The 23,042-nt window shown below is 42.8% G+C and overlaps 1 protein-coding gene across 2 annotated transcripts; it reads right to left on the reverse strand.

Annotated features, from left to right (window-relative positions):
- Window positions 1-389: 389 nt before the first annotated feature.
- On the reverse strand, window positions 390-22,936 carry phrf1 (PHD and ring finger domains 1). Of its 2 annotated transcripts, none has more exons than XM_084061091.1 (19): window positions 22,860-22,936; window positions 19,940-20,299; window positions 18,709-18,837; window positions 17,622-17,815; window positions 16,884-16,967; window positions 16,627-16,760; window positions 16,422-16,513; window positions 16,047-16,222; window positions 15,237-15,369; window positions 14,964-15,088; window positions 14,652-14,845; window positions 13,299-13,430; window positions 12,967-13,121; window positions 8,890-10,846; window positions 7,052-8,757; window positions 6,744-6,820; window positions 5,369-5,479; window positions 4,488-4,616; window positions 390-2,889 (listed from the first exon to the last, which is right to left on the reverse strand). In XM_084061091.1, exons 2-19 carry the CDS (start codon window positions 20,025-20,027, stop codon window positions 2,725-2,727), a joined length of 5,781 nt encoding a protein of 1,926 aa, XP_083917217.1. In that variant the 5' UTR covers window positions 20,028-20,299; window positions 22,860-22,936; the 3' UTR covers window positions 390-2,724. The 2 variants fall into 2 exon arrangements, with proteins under 2 accessions (XP_083917217.1, XP_083917218.1); XM_084061092.1 differs by having other exon boundaries at window positions 18,709-18,814; window positions 19,923-20,299.
- Between the last annotated feature and the right edge of the window lie 106 nt (window positions 22,937-23,042).

A 23,042-nucleotide genomic window follows, 5' to 3' on the forward strand; every position in this document is an offset into this window, starting at 1 on the left:
TATATTGCTGTTTATTTTCATAGTCCGATGTCAGGAAAGAACTCAAATCGTCATAGGCAACTATATATAAGTAACAAGAGATAGTCACTGACAGTTTGACCACAGTATCTTATCACTGACCTTTACTTGTCTTATTGTTCTGCCTTTATACTTTTACTGGAAGTGGAGGCTGTCCAGTCAAATGGTCACTATAATGAATGGTGTCACTTATGTAACAAGTTTTGTTATGTTATAAAATATTTTAAACCCAGAGATCAGGTCAGGATAAGCATCTAACTAGTTCAATTCGGCCGAAATTGGTTTAAAAGCTACATTGTAAACAGGTCTGTTCAGATGGTCAACTAGCTCAGTTATCTGTGGAAGCAAGGGTCAATATTGGGACCAAAATGATTTATTTTGTATGATGTAAGGTTTCAGGTATTTTGAAATGTGTTTTACTTTTTATTAAAACCTCGTCCCAGAAAAATATATTTACAAATAATCTCCATTTTGGAAATTGGAAACACCAGCAAGATCAGGTTTTTACAGGCAAAGTACAGTAGCTCAAAGTTGTGAAAATCCTCTTATCTGACATAGTTGATGCAGGTGTTACTATGATTTTCATAGTGAATGACACACATTGTACCAAGATATATTACTGTTAGTGGAGTATCTTCACAGAAGTGTTCCAACTCATTCAAATCCCCATTACATAATCTTACATTTTCAAAACTATCAAGGCAAAACATCAAATCAAACCTACATTAACTGAATTGGGACAGATCATGTGCACTACTAATTTATTTTGAGTGTTACCTCTTTGAAACACCTGGCCTAGTTGTAGTAAATAAAGATAAGGAGAACAAACAAAAACACCTTCAGATAAATGTGAGCACCTGCATTCAAACGTTTCCGTTTCAATAGCGCCACGTGACAAAGTCCAATAAATTGAAATGGTAAGGACAAAGTACAAGGCAAATCCAGTGTTTTTACAGTATAAGCAACAAACACTATGGACACACAAACAATAAACAAGCAGAGATGATGGCATTCCTATGCAGCCTTTTAACATTTTAAAAGAACCAAAGGGGAACATGGAGGTTTACATTCCAAACCACCAAATTGTGAAGACAAAAAAACAGAACTGAAGAATGTTTTAAAAAGATTCTGCTTGTTCTCATCTTAGCCATTTAACAATCCTGTGGAATGGTGAAATGCATTCCTTGAATCTCAATAGATAATATACGGAACGCTGTTTGACAAATTTGCTGCATGATTGCAAATTATAAAGTAGAAGCCATAAAAGTGTTATAAGATCCGTTATTGCACATTTGCAATTCTGGGAAATATGTTTTGTAATAAAACATTTCTGGGGTGACTGTTGGCTCAAGTTAGTGGACCGAACATATGCTCCTAGTAAGAGAGAACTCTGGTTCAAAGCCCACCCAGTCTTGTCTCTCTTTCCCATGGTTCCACCTCTCCACACTCTGATAAAGCATAAACTGCCCTCCCATCCCCAAAAACAATCTGTGGACATGATATGACACAGTTGGGTAGGTTATCAAAAATAATCATACTTTCGGCTCGAAAGAGGGGTTAGGACTCGATGGGAAATCTCTTATACCATGGGTTAGGGAATAATGTTTTACTATATAGGCCATCTGCTAGCTTGGGAATACAATGCTGGACAACACATTCAATTTCACTTGTTTGGGGCAGCGACATCGGCCAAGTTAAACTGCCTGGTACGCAAAATAAAATGTTCACATCTGTATGGTTCTGTGGTTTCCATGAGAACATTATCTGATTTTTTTTCCTTTATGAAACCAAGCAGGCACAAAGTAGAGGGGGTGCATAATATAAGAGGGCCAGTAATGTACTTCAATGATGAAGAACCAGACCATGATCATCTCTGTTCCAACCATAAGTATGGATGTATAATCATCAGGATCTCACAGTATACAGTAGACGAGCTTAGTGGTGCAGAATGGCGGATGCGTTAAGCTACTTATTGTTATAGCAAACCTTCACCCAGACAAAAAAAAAAACGGAAAAACAAACAAAGCATAAAAACAATCAAGTTCATAACCCAGGACATACACTTCAATTATTCATAACCGGCAAGTAAGCTGGAAGGGACATACAAGTGTATATATCAAATCTAAATTATTTACAACTTAACCTATATTTTTTTCCTTCTCTTCCCTTATTTTCTACAAAAATTGCATAACGTCTTTCCTCAACGTGACAAACAGCTAATATGCAAATCGTGGCATATTTTCTGAATTATTCATAACTACGAAAATGAGATCACTGCCGATAAATACCCCTTCCCTCCCACAAATACCAAATTGTCATAGAAAACTGAAAACACACAATGCGACCTCCCAGACATTATGCCTGTAGAGATGGCTACCGAACATTATCGCTCAATGAGAGAGGGTCCTTGAGAGCTGCCTCTTTAAGACATGACCTCTGGGCCTTACATTAAGTTTCTGATATGAACTACACAAACACAGATGCTTGGCAGTTTACAGTTCATGAGCAAGAATATATCTTGCTCATCAGGGAAAGCAACAAAAAGTCTCTTGCATTTCCACAAAAATAGAAAAAAGAAAAATCTTCCAACGCCATGCCAAAACAATGGACAAAATAGGACTCTTAAGACAGGTAATGTCAAGAGTGTTAGAATGCGCCCAAGTAGAATGTAGACAAGCTGAGTGTTTGAAATAGGCGTGGCGGTCCTCATGGACTATCAGTGTTTATCATGCCTTCTGTCTCTATCTCTGGTGCCTCTTCTTCATCGTCATCCTTCCTGTATTTCCTGGCGTGTTTGTATTTGTCCACGTAAGCCTTGACTAGATTGGCCACCTTCACAGGGTTGATTTCTCCACTCTTGCTGTGGCACACCTATTGAGCAATGACAGTGACAAACATGTGCTCAAACGGTCATAAAGGAATGTGATCACGACTGTCACTAAATGTAATTTAATTACATGACACACTGAACATTCTTTGCGTTATCAACTGCCTGTTATCTTTGTGCCAGCACTTCTTGCCCGTTGTCTATATTGATGGGTTTGTACTGTTCATTTGCAGACAGATGCTACTGTAAATATGTGTTCTATGTATATGCCAGAGGGCCTGTCTCACAAAGCAGAATTTATTGGATAGCTAGCCAACTCAAAACTTAGTTTGGTCTAACCCTGGATGTTTTGTCAATGTATGTTGCATCATTTAGTTACTAATGCAGCAAATCAGGCCATCTAAAGCTGACCATTCTAAAGCTAAAATCCAATCCCCCAAACTCGGTCACTCGCTCACTCTCCTCGTGTCCTCCACTCGTGCCTAAGCCCCACCCCTGCGAGGAGGAGAGGATTATTTGCGAGGACAGAGTGGTCGACCCGTTGGCCTCACAGGATCGGAACGCACTATAGCGTAATTTCAAAGCGACGGCAAATTGCACGATCACTTATGACGTTTCATACAGCTGGACCACAGCCGTGGATGCAAATATACATGCATAGATTAATATGCAGGTATAGAAGGAAGTAGGCAAGACGAATGATCATATGCTGAAGATGGAAAGTTTTCATTTCATGTATGCTTAAAACAAGCTTGATATATAAGATCATACAGAAGTGAACTGACCTACCTAACTTCTAATAAAAATATTAATGAAAAGAATCCCACATCGTTATCTTTATAGCTAACATTGTTGTGCAAAGCCATTTATTCCTGAAATAGTAAATGAAGCGCCAGGATGCGCAAACTTACATTTATGAATTAAATCCTGACCCGTCCTTTGCTTGTACAGTCTTTTCAGTTACTTTATCAGCTGAAGCTCTATAATTCAGCATTATGAAAATGTGTCTTCACTTCGTTTTTTAGTTAAACGTGTGTGTGTGTGTGTGTGTGTGTGTGTGTGTGTGTGTGTGTGAGCGGCGGCGTGGGGGGGGGGGCACCGGTGTTTTGTGCTGACAAATGTATCCATCCATCCATCCTTCCCCAGCCTCGAATGCCACTCAGAGAAGTAATGCCATCACTATCCCAAAACCTGGATGTACTGCTGCTCTTTTTCTTTGCAATCTTTGCTAATGCTGAGAATCTCAGCAAGCAGCATTCTCTTCTGGGGTGAAATAAGTAATTGATATTCTCCATGTTTCAAACAATTGGATGTTCACCACAGACATTATACACATTTATGTTTATGTTTCCAGGGATTGACTATTGTCTGATTAGTTATGTTTTTAGTCACCATTGTGACACCAGGTAACCATGAACGATTAAGATTTTGTTCAACTTAAGTCAGGAAGCCTGGTTAGGTTAAACGTTACTTTGTGAAGGTTTTATGTCTACTTGATATCGTAGTTAATTTGTATCACATATTCTTAGCATTCTAATTTATCCATTTATCCTATTAGTTGACAAAGGCTCACGGCATTCCTCCAACCTTTCCAGTAGTCGCTCTGGATAAGATACTGTAAACTGTAAATTGCAATTGTTACCTTCTGGACAGCTTTGCGTAGAATCTCTTTGTACTCGTCCTTGCTGATGTCCCTCTTCTGGTAGTAGGGCTTAATGGCGAGCTTCACCTCCTCTACAGCTCTCTCCTGCATGTGCAGCTTCTTCAAATACTGAGGGCACAAAGAAAACACTGCCTATTATGTCACAGCATTCAAATAAATTACAACAGCACAATTAGCTTGTCCATACTAAGGATGAGTTTGATTTGACCCGTCAGTCTCAAATATCAATTACATTTTTTATATACATTTATTTTTTACAATGAATGCTGCATTGTGTTTGTTTGATGTTGTTTATATTTAAAAAAATAATAATGACTGAGTGCTGCAGCGCAGCCACACACACACACCACACTTTTATACAAGACGTGTCGCAAAACTGTCAGACGCTAGGACCCTTGATCTAACTGCATGAGCGTCATTGAAGAGCTGCTACTGGTGGTGTGCTCTCTGAAATGTGATCTGTTCGGAGAATCTGCTCTTTGGATTTCTATGATATACCCTGCCACAGCAACTGTGTGTTGCTCTAGGAGAGTCCGCAAAAGTCTTGCAATACAAGGAAACCGTGGAGGTGTCCATTGATCTAACAGATATACACGCTGTGCTACGCTGTCATTTTGATTTATTGTTGGCCAAGCTGAGCCAAGAAATGTTATGAAGGATTACTCTGAAGTACCCATTTTTGTGAAGAATGGGTCCCAAGACCAGTAGAACTTTCCATTTTGAATTTGGTCAGTGATAAACATCCCTAGTCCATACAGAGAGAGACAGATCTGCACAGACCACATGTCACTAAGAGTTCCGAACTGAGACATACCGTATGTCAAGCTCACATTGTCTGTCCCTTTCTGTGCATCACCCACCTCTTTCTGCCCAACATTAGACTTATCAGGAGGTATGTTACTGGCACTAAGAGAACCAGCAGTCACGCTGCCCTTCTTGGATGGATCACTGGCAGCAGCCCCTGCAACATCCTGGAGAGAGAAGGTAAGTCTGTGAGACTGGACAACTGAGATGAGGGCAGAAGACACAGCAACCAAGCATTAAATACTTGTGCGAGTAGCAAACTACTCAGAATACTAATCAGAGCAACCGTCAATTGTATTTGCTTTACTGGATTGACCATTGTTCTATTTCTTTTAGAATAGTGAAAATTGCTGATCTCATAGACAGCCATACGACAAAGCATAAAGAATATAGGGTTTTTAGTAAGGATCTCCGATATTATCAGCCTCCCAATATTATCGGCCGATATTAGCATATCGGAAAGAAAAAAAAGGTTTTATCTTCTTTAATTGTTTTACATTTTGAATACGTTACAGGAGTTTTTACTGTATGGTGTGTGTGATATGACATGTGAGCTTACCATAATCACAGTAATCCTTAATCATATTCCATCATATTCAAGGGCTTTTGGAGAAATGAGACCAACTCCAGTGACTTTCAAATTAGAGCACTGCAGAGGGCAGGTGTGTGGTCTGTGTCCAGCTGACGCTCATTGACGCTCGTTAATGTTATAGGCATGCAAAATGACCACCAGTGAGTCCTGGGACACACTTTATTGAAAACCTAACAACATCACTGTATTATATAAGATTTATTAGACATTATAGTTATTTTATTGCCAAATCTGCCCATCACGTTGGCGTACCACCCAGACTTTTGAGTTTGATCTGCAGTTACTTCAAATGTTTAACATAAAGCCGCAGATGAATGCCAGATGATTAACCGCTTTTTAGTTGTAATGTAAATTTACTGTTTAGTTTTGGTGTGTTCATTTTGATTTAATTGTTCGGTTTTTGGTCCATGTTGTGGCCTCCCCTACTGTTCTAACAAACTAATTGTTTCCACAAATAATTCATATTTTTACAGAAAATGACATTATGCCTTCCCTGTGTTAAACATTCCCTAGTGGAAATTATTACATCATTCATCCACACGTCTCAATGCTGAAGTATTGTATTTCACACCCACACAGCTTGTTTGAGAATCAGTTTCATTTTCCCGGGTTTTGTTTTATTTACTTTCATTTCATCTGAAAATGCTCAGTCAACTCCAGTTTCGCTCACGTGTCTAGACTCATGAAAATAAATAATGAAATCTCATCTCTTGGCAAAGCATGCCACCCCCTGGTCACTTTGGGAAGTGTACATATAATACAAACTGCACTGAACACCTTTGAAAACATTGGGGCAGATACTGTACCAGTGGTATGTAATCGAATAGAAGAGTTCTAACCTGACTGGCTATGTTGGTGGAGGAAGAGGGTCTGCGAGCTCCTTCCTGCTTCAGCTTCAGTTTATACAGAGCCAACTCTGTTTGAAAGAAAATAAAACAAATCAGGTGGAGTTGATAGCCAGATGTAAAGTACTTTCTTATGTATTTTATGGGTGTGCAAAGCACTCACTTGTCACTTTTTTTACTTTATAAGTCAAATCAAAAAAGGTTACAGGTCAAAAAAAGGTAAAATGTTTATTAGTATAACTTTTGCTCATGTAGATCTATACAGTAGTGGTACTATGCAGCCATCTACTGGTGATACTCACTACTTGCGGTTTTCTCTGGCTGAGGCCCCTCAGGCTCCTGTATGTTCCAGGTAACTCTCTTTACTGGGGCTTTGGCTTTGGCGCCTTCTTGGACGGACACCTGTCCCCCCTCGCTCTTCACCTCCTGTCCTTCCTTCTCCTGTTTGACAGCTGTGCCACCCTCTGCCACCTTCTCAGACTTCACAAAGTCGAGGCTATCCAACATCATATCCACATTGAAGTCCTCCTCATCGGAGTCCGACAGTGGCGCTGCATCCTCCTGCTTCACAGGGGCCGTGGACTGTGTCTCGGCATCCTGTAACTGTGGCTCTTCATCCTCCTGCTTTACAGGGGCCGTGGACTGTGTTTCGGCATCCTGTAACTGTGGCTCCACATACTCCTGCTTTACAAGGGCTGTGGACTGTGTCTCGGCATCCTCTAACTGTGGCTCTGCATCCTCCTGCTTTACAGGGGCTGTGGACTGTGTCTCAGCATCCTGTAACTGTGGCTCTGCATCCTCCTGCTTTACAGGGAACTTGAACTGTGTCTCAGCATCCCGTAACTGTGGCTCTTCATCCTCCTGCTTTACAGGGGCCTTGAACTGTGTCTCAGCATCCTGTAACTGTGGCTCAGCATCTTCATCCTCCTGCTTTGGAGAGGCCGTGAATAGTGTCTCCGCATCGTCCTGTTTTACAGGAGCCGTGGACACGATGGTGGCGGGGCTTATAGTGGGGATCAGCGGCACTGGTGGGGACTGAGATGCCAGCCCCTGGACACTGTCCACTGTGCCATATGTGGATATGGAAGGAGAGGAGGAGGAGGAGGAGACATTCAGGGGTGAGTGAGACGGCGACTCTGGAAAACTGGGTTCCTCTTTGATCTGCATAGTTTTCGATGGCGTCGTCGAGGGGCGGGCAGAGATCTCAATTTTGATGGGTGTCAGCTGTCCTTTTATAATGTCCTTCAATTCAACAGTGTCTTGCGCAGGAGGAGGGGGGGGAGACATTTCACTTTCTTCTACCTTTACTCGTTTGACAACAGGCAAGTCTTCAAAAATGTCGAGAGAAAGCGATTTGACTTTGTTAATTTCCTTGACAATCTCAGGCTCTTTGACCGGTTTGGCTGTTAATGTCTGGCTGTGAGACTTGGGCGCATGTTTGCTAACCCCCGAGGAAGAGGAAGATGAGGGAGTCTCTCGCTTTTTCTTTTGCGCTTCTTTACCCTCTTTAGTGGTACTTCGAGAGGGATCCCTCTCTCTCTTCTTGTCTTTCACTTCCTTCATCCCTTTAGAGGATTGAGTGGACGCTGATGGATCCCTCTCTCTCTTCCTGTCTTTTACATCCTTCGTCTCTTTGGATGAGGACTGAGATGACCCAGATGCTTTCTGCAAACTCTTAGATGGCCCTTCCTCTTTCCTCCTCTCTCTCGACCGGGATCGAGACCTGGGCCTCTTTTTGTCTTTTGATCGTGACTCAATGCGGTCTCTGGAACTGGAAGGTGGTTGGTGTCGCGCATGCTCTTTCCTTCTTTCCCTGGACCTGGAGCGAGATCTTGATCTGGACCTAGAAACTGTCCGTGATCTTGACCGTGAACGAGACCGTGCGCGTCTGTTGTCCTTTGACACCCTTTCTCTGTCTCGTTGGTCTCCTCTGTCATTTCTCTCTCTACTTCCGCGCTTATGCTTGTTCCTCCTCGATCGCTCTCTACTGCTGGACCGTGATGCAGACCTAAAATTGGAAATATAAAAAAATAAAATGTTAACCATGAGCTCCTCTGGATCAAAGAGAATAACAGCACATGCACAGTGTGCACCTGAGATATTCATTTGCGAATGACAATGGAGTGTAAATCACACTTACCTGGATCGCCTCCTGTCTGTGGACCGTGATCGTGACCGCCTCTTCCTTTTGTGTGACCTATCAGGGGAGTGTGAGCCGTCTGATGGCGAGTGTGCCCTCCTCCGTTCTCTGGACCGGGACCGTCTCGATCGACTGTCTCCGTCGTCGTCCCTTTCTCTCCTCCTGCCAGTGTGGCTTGAGCCCTTCTGGTCTCCTTTCCTCCTTCCCGTCTCTGGGCTGCTAGAGGCAGAGCGGTGACCCTTGGGCGACCTTCCTCCTTTGGAGGGTTTCTTAACAAGGCCAGAGGACTTCGCTGGGGACTGGGACAGGGGCGGGGACTTGGACCTTTCTGGACTTTTCCTAGGCTCGGATTTAATCTCCGCCTTCGGTTTCCTACTATGAGAGGTTGAGGTGGATGTTGACGGATCTGCTCTGTGTGTTGCAGGGGAACGGTTAGGAGACTGGACATTGTGCCCCGTCTCCTCCTGTGTATTTATCCTCTCCGTCTTTACAGGCAGACATGGGATGGATACTGTGGTCTCAGATTTGGCAGTTTTTTTCAGGCTGGGGCAGCCCCCTTCGGGCTGCCTCACATCATCTAAACCCGGTTCTTTCTTAACTTGACACAAACGAGCTGACACAGTTTGTGTCTTACCCTTAGTGTCAGCTGACGCCGTCCCTTTCTCGATCTTGATATGTTCCCCAAAGCCTCTGTCCTCTCGCAAAACATCCCCATGCCCCAGATCGTCAGGCCTCCTCGACTCCTCTTGCGAGATCTCAATCTCCACTCTCTCGGTTTTCACCACAGCTGCTTGCTCCAAACGCCGCTGGCCTGGCCGTAAAATATCCTCGCTTCCTTGAACGGGCAGCTTCTTTTCATCTGGTTGATTGGAGTTGTTGGCGTTTAAATCCTGACTCTCGCCATTGCCATCCGAGCTGTCTGAGTCAGACTGAGTGGGATCAAAGGGGTCATAGGTATCAATGTCCTCTTGCTCTTTTTTTACTGCTGTTTGTGATGTCAGCAGCTTCTGTTTGTCCCTCTGCTGCCGTTTCTTCTTGTCTGCCTCTTCCTCTGCGCTCCCAGGTTCCCACTCGCTTCCACCAGTGGCCGTGGATGACGCAGAGCCACTCAGCCGCCGCGCCTGCCATGAGTTCCTACTAGAGTTGATGCGGAAGCTCACTGTTGAGGACGACGAAGGGCACGGGCGGTTTGTTGCCTGGGAGGAGGTAGATGAAGAGGAGGAAGAGGAAAAGGAGTTTGAGAAGCTTGAGGAAGAGCCTGCTCTGTCCGGCCTGTGCCTCGGGGCCTGACCTTCAGTCCTGCCCTGTTGCTGGTCCACACTGTTCTGCTTGCTCTCATTCCCAGCCAGGCTGTGCATACCTATTGTAGGATTGGCTTTGCTACTACTTCCCCGACTAGTAATGTTCCTGGTCTCTCCACCAGTACTACTACCACTACTACTACTACTATTACTGCCATCTTGTTTGGAGCAACCATTCATGACACCATTGCTCTCCCTTTTTATTTTTGGTATCCTTGGTAGCACAGACACGTCGCCCTCCCACACAGGCTTAGCAGAGGCCTTTTTAGGCTGAGACGGTGGCAGTGCCATGTCTAGGCTCCTGGGTCGCGTGTCCGGAGTGGAAGAGGTCCCTCTGTGGGATCCGCGGGGCACACCAACTTCGTTGGCACCCCTGTGGCCGAGTCCGGGAGCGGGGTTGGCTCTGTAGGAGTTAGGGCCTTGCAGCCGGGGATGGGCCACAGAGGGTGGATGGGTATGGTTGGACTGAGAAGGTGAAGATGATGAGGGGGTGAATGGGGATAGATGGGGGGAGCTCTGAGAGGAAGATGATGTGTACAGGGGGCTATGTGAGGATCCTGGCAGGTCTCCTAGGTTAGGCGACATCCCAGGGTTGACCTGAGTGCTCGTTTCTCCAGAGCTGCTTCTACCTGGCTTCAACGAGGTTGACAAAGCCACTGAAACACAATACATTTACAAATAATATATTAAATGCAGAGGTTTGGGATAATAAACTAAGACTAAGTTCCCCAAGGAAATCCCATAGGTAAAAAAGTATAATGATAATCTGTGCAATCATGCCAAAACTTGCACTCCAAACACAGAGGTATTGTTTCCAAGGGAACAAGTATAAAATGTTACTCTTTACCCCAGCATGCTGGAACATGTAAAAAGGCTAAATCATTCTAAGTAGTATTCATGTTACAACAAAAATGTTATGAAAATTGTTTAACTACAGTTATATTTCAGGGCTCTTTGAATACCTTTTACCAGGGATGTAATCACTTCCTGCCCTTGAGCATTTGGCTAACATTCACCACCACAAAAATCTTCCCACTGTTCATTTCATATAACCCCTATCTGTATTTTTCAAGCAGAGGAACTCGCGCTATGAGCACTGATTTATGTGTAAAAACCTTTTATGACAGAAATTGATTGTTTAGGGCCGGATCAGATATTTAAGCTTTGCTTTATAATATTGCACTGAAATGTTGAAATGTCATATGTATGTATACCTTATGATCAGTAACAATTTGTAAAATCTTGGTATGCCACTTTAGTGGACTTGAACTCCTGACATTTTAACACATCGGGTGCCAGAGGTTTATTCAAATATTGTACGTTCAGTGCATGCTATTCTTCCATCCACTTCCATTGATACGTTTCGTGCTGTAGAAGCCCCAACGCGGAAGTGCATGTAAACAAAGCGTGCGTGCGAGAAGGTGGAGGGTCCCGACTAACGCCTGGAACAATAATATACGCGATCCTCCATTGCAGAGTGATCGCCGATCGAAAACGGCTCACTTCCACCACGTTAAAAGGAAATGGAGATATTAAGATTTTAGTCAAGGAGTTAACATTGGAGCGGCCAACCGGAAGGATTTTTGACATGGATCCACAGCCGGCCTCTCCTTCTCAGAGACTCCTTGGATGATCCCAAAGTTTCGTTAGAGCGCCCCACGTGGGCCCCACGTATAAAAAAAAAATGGGTCAAAAACGGTCCGGACCATTTATGGCACATGACGCATGGATTCTCAAAAACGGTCCGGATCGTTTTTGGCACACAATGTGTTAAAAGTAACGTAAGTAAGTAGCCTTATGAGGCCCATAGGACAGGAGCCCATCTCCTGTTTCTGTAACATGAGGTAACATGTATAAGTACACCCCCTGGACATGACACTAGTATGACGCAGGACATCTTAACAGTACATCGTTTTTGATTGAAAAAAGGTCTCCGCCAGGTCAGGTAGGTTATTGTGGGCCAGCAACGTTTGAAATTCGCCAAACAGGAGGGAATATGACAAATCGGACAGATCCGTCTTGATCACATGATTATAGAGAAAATGTGTATGGATTTACGTGATGTTTGGACAAAATATGTAGGAGTAATATAAAAAAAAAGAATTGTTTTGCAAAAATCGGCCTCCTGGTGGCTCTATAACAGGACAATGTGAAAAGGGTGGCATTTATTCCTCGGCCTAGTGGGAATATGCGTGCAAAGTTTCAGGGCAATCGGGCGCTGCTTTCATGATTTGAGGCATTTTGTTCAAAACGAGCCACTCCTGCAAACTTTAGATGCCAATCTTAGCCAATCAGGTTGGAATATGAAAAATCGGACAGATCCGTGTTGATCACATGACTATAGAGATACTGTATACCAATTTGCATGATGTTTGGACAAAAGCTATAGGAGTAATATAAAAAAAATGAGTTTAGCAAAAATCAGCATCCTGGTGGTGCTATAACATGCCAATCTGAAGAATTGGGGCAGAGGTTCTGCTGTGGCATCCAGGGAGTGTGTGTGCACAGTTTGGCGCCGGAGATTAGCTGTTCCCAGACGGAAACACGGATGGACGAACAGGGGGCAAAACAGTCTCAGCCACGCCTTCGGCCTGGTGGAGACAATAAAAACCTTTTGTCTACCAATTTAGTTGCTGTGCCAAGTAACCCTCCCCATACATAATATCCGTGTTGTCACTGCTATTGTACCCTACTGTACCCTCTGCACCACCTGAGTGCAGTATATATTTAAGTCATCTGCGGGAATTCATTCAACAACCGTTGAACACACAGTTACCTGACTTGTTAGCCTTGAGGGAGCCATCTCTGTTGATAACCACATCAGAGCTGTCCATGAGCAGCATGCTCTGTCCTGACAGAATGCTCCCAAGCAGGTCAGGCATGGGGGTTGGCTCCACAACTGCCTGCGACTGGGGGGCACTCACAGCTCTTCTAGAACAGCATAACAGGACAACATATTTATTAGCACTTCCGCAATCCTCAAATTCACAACAGTAGTAGACTCTAATCTGAACAACTCTGTTGATGCCACTTACAGGATTCTAAGCACACAAGCGTGACGCGTTACTACAAGGTATGTCAGGACAATCTAAGGGTTGGTACAATTACCTGGATAGACCAGCGGTGAATGGTCGAGCAACAGGCTGATGAGAGCGAAGGGCAGAGTGAGAGATGCCTCGTCTCTTGGCCTCTAGTAGGGTTGTGACGCAAGCCTGCTGCTCCTCCTCCTCCTCTTCCTCACTGGTCAAATCATTAACAATAATATTAATCAATACATCCATAAACAATACAGAGGCATCTATATATATATATACACAAACACAAACACACAGTATAGTGTTGCATCTCAGATGCAACACTATACTGTGTTGTATCTGTACCGTCAATCTTAATCTCAGTGATGGGGATAAGGGTAAAAGCATTGTGAGCTCTGTTTATAGTGAATCTACTTCTCCATACAAGCCACGGTTCCACCAACTGCACAGCGACATCTAATGTAGCCGAAGAGCTCATCCACAATTTGCTATGGGAACAATGCCCTTCAGCTACAGCCTCCAAACCGATAGATGGGCGGTCCCAGTGTTTATATACCCCCCCCCCCCCCCCCCCGCCCCCCCCCACTACTCCCCTCGTGACTGAGAATAAGCTATCAGAATCAATAACAGACAATCGATCTTAGTCTCTGTTGAGGCAAGTACACCTCATGAAATCCTTTGTCTTTTTCAACATTTCTTTATGGAAACACCGAATTTGAAAAAGCAAAGACTCTTCATTCCAAAACTAGGGATGCACCGTTATTGAAATGTTAGCCCATATTCTCAACATAAACAGCTTGAATGTAGTATTTTTATTTATAAATGGTCCAACTTTTTGACCCTTTTGAAAGCTTCCCTAGAAAACAGAATCTGCAGCCTTCTACATCATAAATGAATTTTTCAGGCATTTTTTTAATTGTTCAACATAATTATTATTATTATAAAATAAAATATCGGCTAAAACCGATATATTATTGTGATATCGGTTCGATAGCGATATTGCATTTTAAGGCCAACATCGGCCGATACAATTACCGATTAATTGTCCATCCCTAGTTTAAGGTAGCCTCGTTCCCAGCCTTACTTATCTGCAGAGAGGAAAGCCTAGTCACGACCTAATACAGAGAGTGTCTATTTAGGGGCCGGACTTCTGTCGTACGCATTTACCCCGGAAACAATCCTTTTCAACCAATCACAACACTCGTTTCATTCACGGAGAATGTTAACAGATTTGTAAAGCGTCAACGTCATTTCCTTGGGCGGTACTTCCGCCAAATTCCGGTACTTCCGTTTAGACACTCAACCGGCTAGGTCTTGCCCAGCGTGGGTTTAAGGGTACTACTACACACTACACACTGTATGTTTATATTTCATTGGTTGTTGATGATAACAATAATATAATGAATAATATTGAATGTCAACCTACCCATCAACAAATGGATCCAGGTCAAATGGATCGCCGTACACAGAGAATGAGGAAGCCCCAATGTCAGCGCGCATGCTGCCCAGACTGTGCTCTGTAGGCCTGTACACCGTGGGGAGAGATGAACCATTCTTGGGTTTCCCTATCCCAATGCTACGAGCAATTCGGTCCCGTGGCGTTGCCTGCTTTTTCACCACCTAGTAGAAACACCAACACGGAGAGGCAGAGCGTGAGAAGAAGAAGCACGTCAAAGGAAATTCAACACTGTATGAACTCCATCTGTTTAAATCTCTGGCTTCAGCTGAACACACTCACCACCCTCCTTCTGGATTTCTTTCTCCTCACTTTCCTCCTCCGCCTCTTGACTCCTGTACTCGCAGCTTTGCCCGTTGTTCCTTTGGCAGAGGAGGTTGTCTTTTTTCTGCCTTTTCTCCTCTTTACTGTGGACAAATTTGCAGTCATCACTCACAGAAATGTATCAGTATTGAAATTAGAAATGTAATGTGTGTTTGTATACATAATTGAGTACCTGCTTAGTATAGTGTGTGTGTGTGTGTGTGCGTGCGTGCGTGCGTGCGTGTGTCTTACCTGTCCTGCGTCGGCGGCTGGGGGTAGCGCGGGGTGTTAGGTCCCGTACGTACACAGCAGTGTTGAGGCCTGCCACCACAGCGTTTATGGTGTCATCCAACCAGGTGGACTGCATCATATGTCTAGGAGCCAGCTGGTAAGAGAAACTTTCCTTCACTCTACAGAGTCTCAAAGAGTTTCCCATTAATTAATTAAAGCATGGTGGCCAGTCTGTTTAATTTGCCCATTTTCTTAATGAACCCAAAATGTATATATTTTTTTCCCATAATAACATCTTCTCTCACTTGCAGACCCTACCCCTTGCCCTAAAACAAACATGTAGCGAAAGACAAGAGGAGTGAGAAATTATTGTTACCTATATGCCAGGAATCAATAAGAAATGTAATCACCGTCATTAATGACTATAGAATGCCTAGTCATACTCTTATCAGGTAACACCTTTTATATGCCCACACAACAAAACAACACGGCATGCACGAGTTTGTCTAAAGCACAACTCTCATGTATTCATGTGCCACCCAGTGCAGTAACTGTTATGTTAAGTGAAACTTATTTTTTTATATATACACATGCCATTACTTTGGATTTTAGTGGTACTGAGTAGACTTGCCCAAAAGTATCAGACCAATGAATGAGTCACAAACAAACACCATCCATGAAATGTATGCATAGTTGCATAGCCCAACACACGGTATGCACCAACATCAAACCATTAATCAGATGAACCGGGTCAAAACAGGGGTTAAGGGTATTGGTGGTGAGTTGCCAAGGAGGCCAAGACAAAACGAAGCATCACGCCTCATGCCAAACCTGTGTTGTGCGTGCCTGTGTAATGCGATGGCGGTTGACGCTGGCGCGAACCCTCTCGCTCTGCTGGGTGCGGGCGATGGCCCGGGTGGGCCCTGCTGGAGAACGCCGGGAGCGGCTGGTGGTGGGACGGTCACTGAGCAGGCTATCCGTTTCACTCTGCTCTTCTGCCGAACCCCCTGAGTCAGAATGATACAGTTGACTTGTCAAAGAATGCTGGTGAGTGCAGGCAGGCTTTCTGACATGAGTAACCACAGAACTGCTCGTAGTTTTGCAGTTACACTAAACTATGGCTTTTCCATGGAGTTTTCTATACACTTCTGTCTGCAGAAAATTATTTTTGAAACGAATAATGAACAATCAAACATGTATTCTCACTTGAATGACGGTTGTTGGCTTCACACTCAGGGCAGAACCATTCCTCTACAGGAACAGCATCCAGCGGGGGTGTCAGACACTCCATATGGTACCTGAAATGAAATAGGATTAAATAAAACCACACACTTTAAAATGTCTCACACCTCTTAAATCGAGCAAATGCAATATTGCACCATTTAATTAATATGATAGATAGCCTTCTCACCCAGCATCACAGCCGTCACAGAGCAACAGGCGGTCCTCGCGGTCACTGCCACCACAGACCTCACAGCTAGTCTGCTCCAGTTCCAGATTGACCGGTTCCTCCTGACCCTCCTTCACTGGCTTCTGTACAGTGATCTAAACCAAACCAACACCACACCCGACATTAACCACAACACATAAACTCCACCGGAGTTGTATTTTGTTATTATAAAAAGTAAATCCCAGAACTAAAGTGTGAATGGAACACACGGCACTCACCATCTTCTGCACTTTGCCACCATAACATTTCCTTAGGTAAATGTTACTGAAGACGATACGGTCCACAGGACAGGAGTTTGCATTCTACATGAGGGGCAAACAGAGACTGGAATGATCACATTTCACTTTCACTTAACAAGTAACAACACCATTATCATAAGACATTATAAAGACAGTCTCATGCTGCTTCACTGTGCTTTATCGTACAAATGTTGCGTGGCAAAAATAGCCGACCTACAAGCTCACAACGCACCATGATCTGCTATTTTTTTTTAAATATTTGAAACTTTTCGCTTACAATGACATGACCAAGATAGGGACACCAGGTTGAAAGCAGTTAACTAGGACCGTCTACACTGGAAATATTAAGCTCATGCCCTTTTCTTATTTTTTTCCCGTTTTGACATAACATCTTCCATACAGTGTATTGAAATTACAAGCAGTATTGCGATTCTCGTGTTATTTTAATATGTTAATGCTGTGCATGCGCAGGTCCGAGGGAAGCCTCAAGCCACTGTTTTTGTTTTTCTGTGCATTCCGTGCATCCGTGCTTCCGACAGGGAAAAATGGAGCCGATAGAGTTTTTAAAAATCGAATATCGAATCAAATCGTGACCTTAAAATCTAAAGTCGAATCGAATCATACATTAGGCGAATGATGACACGCCTAGTGTATGTTATTGCATTTTCGTGTCAATACAAATCCGTATTACAGTGAATGACCAAAAGCCCAACTCACCTTGGACCACTCGAGGATGCAGTCGAGACAGAAGTAGTGCTCACAGCTCTCTGGTGTAGCTACAGGCTGGCTGTTGAATGAGTTGAGGCAGATGGGACACCTCTCCGTGTCTTCGTCCGAGCTCAGCCCTGCAGGGTCAGCAGAGGTTCCCCCCACTGCTCCCTCCAGGGCTTTACCCTCTTCCTCCACCTCATCTGGGAAGGCACATACATACGTACGTGATGTGAGTGATGTACTACAGAAAATATACACCATGTCTAAAAATACAAAACTCTTACATGTGTCTATAGTACATGTATAGTATAGTGACATACCATGAAATATTTTTTTAAATATGTATTCACTACATGAGACTCTTATCCACTTTCCCTCTGGTCCAATGCTTTGTCTTTTTAAACAAGTGAAGTATGGGTGGCATTGGGGAAAGGCCATGGAGTCACCAAAATCAGTACGGTTCATCCTCATGAAAGTGCACAGAAATGTCTATGACGTTCCAACACGTAGTTTTCAAGATATATTGTTTGGGACCAAAGTGTTGAATGGACAACCGACATAGCCATCCTTAGGTCCCCACTGCTAGTGAGACTAAAAATGATCAAAGGTTTACACCTTTGATCATTTTTATGTATGCCTGTTGGAAAAATAGAGATGTACCGATACCAATTCTGATACCCATAACTAGCGTATCGGTCGATACAGAGTACCGATCCAATACCAGTGTGTATTGTTATTTTAAAATAATCTAGCACTGTAAATATCTATCTAGGACTGCAATATTACTGTAAATGAAATATCATCATGTGATAAATGACATGGTATCGAAATGGTATAGACTGCCAAACTCACCGATAATGAACTTTATGGACAAACTAAGCAAAATATACAGACCCAACTAAGTTCATTACGTACAAACACACATTTTGAGAAGATGATGAAGCCTACAGGGAAATACTGTGTTCATATATTATAAAAATAAATATAGAAGCCTCCTTGTCTCTTTTTTCCCCTTTCATGACTCGTCTATGGATTCCTCCCACCAGTCCCAGACACTGCATAGAAGAAGCATGCACGTCACACAGCCACTTACCGTCGCTGTCATCCTCCTCCTCCTCCTCTTCATCCTCATCTTCTTCTCCGTCAACAATATCCTCCTCCTCTTCGTCCCCAGTGTCAGAATTTCCATCCCCAGAATCCTCCTCTGCATCATCCGAGTCATCTATGAGGAAACGATGTATGACCAATTAGCTGATAATAGATTGGTCTACAGCCCAGACATTGTTTGATGCTGTGCTATGACAATGATTCAAGCATGCAAAGGTGGGAACAACAACAAAGAAGTTACTTGGTTCTTTCATAATGCTACTTGTCTAACCTGATTCATACTTAGTTGTGCACCGGTGTCGCGCACCGAAGATAGCCAATCTACAAACATGCAACGCGTTGTGAGCTTGTAGATTGTATTTTCAGTGTGTGACACACTGCGCAACTAAGTAAAAAGGCACGGTTACACATGCACGACTGAAACAGACACGTCCCATTCACTTCCATTCTATGCAAACAAATGAGTGGAGCTTCCGGTTGCGGGAGGCATGTTGATGCGTCCCATGCGACCGTTTGGTGTGACCAAACCCTATCTGAGACTTCAATGTAGTGGAGGTAGGGATGGGTCGATATGAAAATTACAATAATTACAATTATTGTGGCAAAGAGAATTGTGATTAACAGTATTATCATGGAAATCTAAATGTGCTTAAAACTCTTTGCACTTTTGTTAACCACTTGAACCTCCACCATCCCTTTTCTGGGAGGAATGTTTGCCAAAAATAGCCGATCTACAAGCTCATAACACGTTTCAACCCAACGCGTTGTTGTGAGATTGCAGATCGGCTATTTTTTTAAGAGATTAGGTGTAGAGTGAAATAGGAGCGTACCAGGTGCGCTCTTTCCAGGTCTGTTTTATCAAGTATAGAGGGTTTAAAGGGATAGTTCACCAAAAAAAACGTATTTTCTATCGATTAGTCACCCCATGGAGACTTGAATTCATGGATGTTTTTAGTTTTTTGTCCAGTCCAAAGCCAAGAATTAGATGACCAGTGGACCGGTAGGCAGCGGTTCTGGTAGGAGACACAAGGAGACTCTTTGTGTCTCCTACCAGAACCGCTGCTGGTAATCAAATTATTGGCTTTGGAATGCGACAAAAACTAAAGCATATCCATTAATTCAAGTCTCCAAGCTAATTTATACAAGGGTATGACGGAGGACAATTTCACGATAAATTAACATAAATGTTGTAGAGAAAACCATTTCACACAAGCTACCTGAGATTGCCCACGCAGCAGCCCTCTTCCCTTTGCCATGGGATGCATTGTAGTTGATCAGCTCATCCTGGCTGTCATCTCCATCCATGGCTGACCATCAGAGAACCAACAGAGCAATATCTCTCAGCCCCAATCTCTAACTAAAGGTCTGTTTGCAGAGTTTGGTCAGGTCGGACCATGAACAAAGTGCAGCTGGCACTCAAGTTCACAGGAGTTTGTCAGGGTTTAGATCTATGACTTGTGACTCATTAAGAGTCAAGGTGTAAGTCAAGGCCACTAACTGTTCATAAGACAAGGGAAAAGTGGATGCTTTCCATACCAGCTTTATGACACTACAAGGTCAATGAAGGGCATCGTCTCCTGGGAATAAACAAAACAAAGACAACATCACAAATTGAAGCAAGCTAGCAATATTCTGAAGGTCCTGCTATATTTCAAATAAATAATGGCTATTTGTTTAGATAGTGGGTGGGACATGGTTGATTAAGTCTTGTCAGTGCTTTAGGTGGACAAAAAAAACATGAATGCAGCTATCCTTAATATAACAGTGGTGGCTGCATATTTCAACAATTTATATTTAACATTTTAATACCTTTTAGAATTAACTATATTTCACAATCAGTCTGACCTGGTGGATTAGTTAGTTAGTCTGAGTGTTATAGTTTAACTCAGACTGTAACATTTACACTCTCAAGAGTTAAAAATGCAGGCGTTTGCCATGTAATGTTGGGGAATCAATCCATGACGAATACAGATGTTTTTTCCTCTAAATATTAAACTGTATTTTAAGATATTTAAAGGTCTATTAAACGATTAAAAAAAAGAACCTGCAGACCCCCTGGAGAATTAACAGATGGTACCTAACGTCCATAGTACTGTATATCATGCACAATATATACACCTGCTGCTATGCTCACGCACCTTTACATCTTATCTCAGGTACTATGTGTAAATATGTAGATCATTTGTTTGTTTTCTTCTATTGATCTATTTTCCCCCTGCCCCCCTTCTTCCCTTTTCTTTTTTTCTATGGAAATAACGATAGAACTTTGCACGAAAACGAATTTCACCCACTTTTTTTACTTCTGTAAACCTGTGATGTGACAATTAAGCTGATTCTGATTCTCTAACATAGGTACGGTAAACATGAAGCTGTCAATGCTGGTATTACAAGTAAATTAAACACAACTAATGTTATTAACTTCAACTGCCGTTTAGCCATCTGTGGAAAAGGTCCACGACCATGAGCTAAAACCTACAGATGTTTTACCCCTCAAGTAGAGGAATACAGATCTCATTATAGGCTGGTTTAGGGTCAGTAAGTTTGAAAGGTAAGCTGACTGAGTGAGGAGGCTAGCAGCTGTTTGGTTGGATAGTGGTTCACAGACTAGCAGCATGCTGCCTAGTTGTAGTGAAACTACAACTAGGCAGTGGTGTTAAGTAGACAAGTACATTTACTCAAGTACTGTACTTAAGTACAATTGTGAGGTATTTCCAATTTTCAGTACTTTTACATCTACTCCACTACATCTCAGAACCACATTTTGTACTTTTACTCCACCACAATAATTTAAAAACTTAAAGTTACTAGTAGTCACTTTTGATTATTATTAATATATCAACCACTTCAGATATATATATATATATATATATATATATATATATATATATATATATATATATTTCAGCCATTTTAAAATAGCCGATCTACAAGCTCACAATGAGTCGCGAAGCTTGAAGATCTGCTATTTTCCAAAGAATGTTATACATTTGAAAACTGGAGAAACGGGACCTTCTGCATAACGGGTGCTTTCTACTTTTGGTACATTTTGATGTAATTTCTTTTGTACTTTTACTCAAGTACATTTTGAATACAGGACTTCTACTTGTAACAAAGTATTTCTACATTGCAGTATAAATGTGGGTACTTTTTTTCCACCACTGGTGGAGACTACACTACACACAGTGTGGAAACGAGGCGCAAGCTGTATTTGTAAACAAGTATAAAATACTGTCTCTGACTCTGACAGCCAACACAAACCACTGCATTTGACCCCATAACCCGTCCAGACGTTGCACAGCTGTGTTGTTATAGCTATGGTACCACAGGGTTAGAATATATCGTATGGGACCCTTACGCTGCCTGTTGTTTAATAGCACACGATGCTAGCTCCCTTTATGCAAGTCAATGGAGTTAGCTAGCTAGAATACATGGCGTTAGCATCAGTGCTGCCAGGTTTTGCGAGAGAAACACGCAACCAGGTGTATGAAAACAAGCCCAAAAGAAGCGAGCCAATATACATTGGCTATTTGACAATAGCTGATGTAAAAGCTCACAACGCGTTACGATGCAACGCGCTGTGAGCTTGTAGATCTGCTATTCATTTATGTTTAAATCTTGAAAAGAAGTGCAAAATGTGCAATGTTTTGGAAACATGAATGATTCTAACAACAAACCCCACAAATCTGGTATGGGTGTCCCTGGAACAAAATATTTCCATAAGGGGGGTCCGCAAACAAATACCTATTCATTTGAGGGTCCTTGACATGAGCAATGTTTGAGAACCAGTGATTTCAACCATAATACAAAAAATAGAGAACTAGTCCAACATCTACACTTTAGAAGCGAGCCCAAATAAACAACTACACTTAGACACAACAAGCCCCAAAAAACGCAACCATCAATAGAAAAACAAGCACAAAGTCGCTTATAATAAGAGGACATGGCAACACTGGCGTTAGCGTTAGCATGGGTGCTGCTAAATTTAGCTAACCCCAGCTGCAATGCTTGTTGAGGTTTTTTTTATTTTTATGACATTCGCAGAATGTTAACGTGATACCGCTAATTGTGCATGTGCCGTGCAAAACGCTAGGACCCCTATAATCGTGTATAGATACGTGTACGTATTAAGACACCTACCCCATTCATCTGTGTGTAAAAAGCATGTTGTTTTAAACGGTTGTGTTGAGTTGAGTGACACCACCGGCTGATCTGTCTACGGACGGAAATGGCTGAACACACTCGAATCACTGTGACACTCTTAAAGGCGCAGTGTCCATTTATTTATATTGAGAAAGGGGAAGGATGGCCATGTGAAGCCTC

The sequence above is a fragment of the Gymnoscopelus microlampas genome, assembly GCF_963454915.1.
Source record: "Gymnoscopelus microlampas genome assembly, chromosome: 6".
In the NCBI taxonomy this organism is placed as follows: Eukaryota; Metazoa; Chordata; class Actinopteri; order Myctophiformes; family Myctophidae; genus Gymnoscopelus; species Gymnoscopelus microlampas.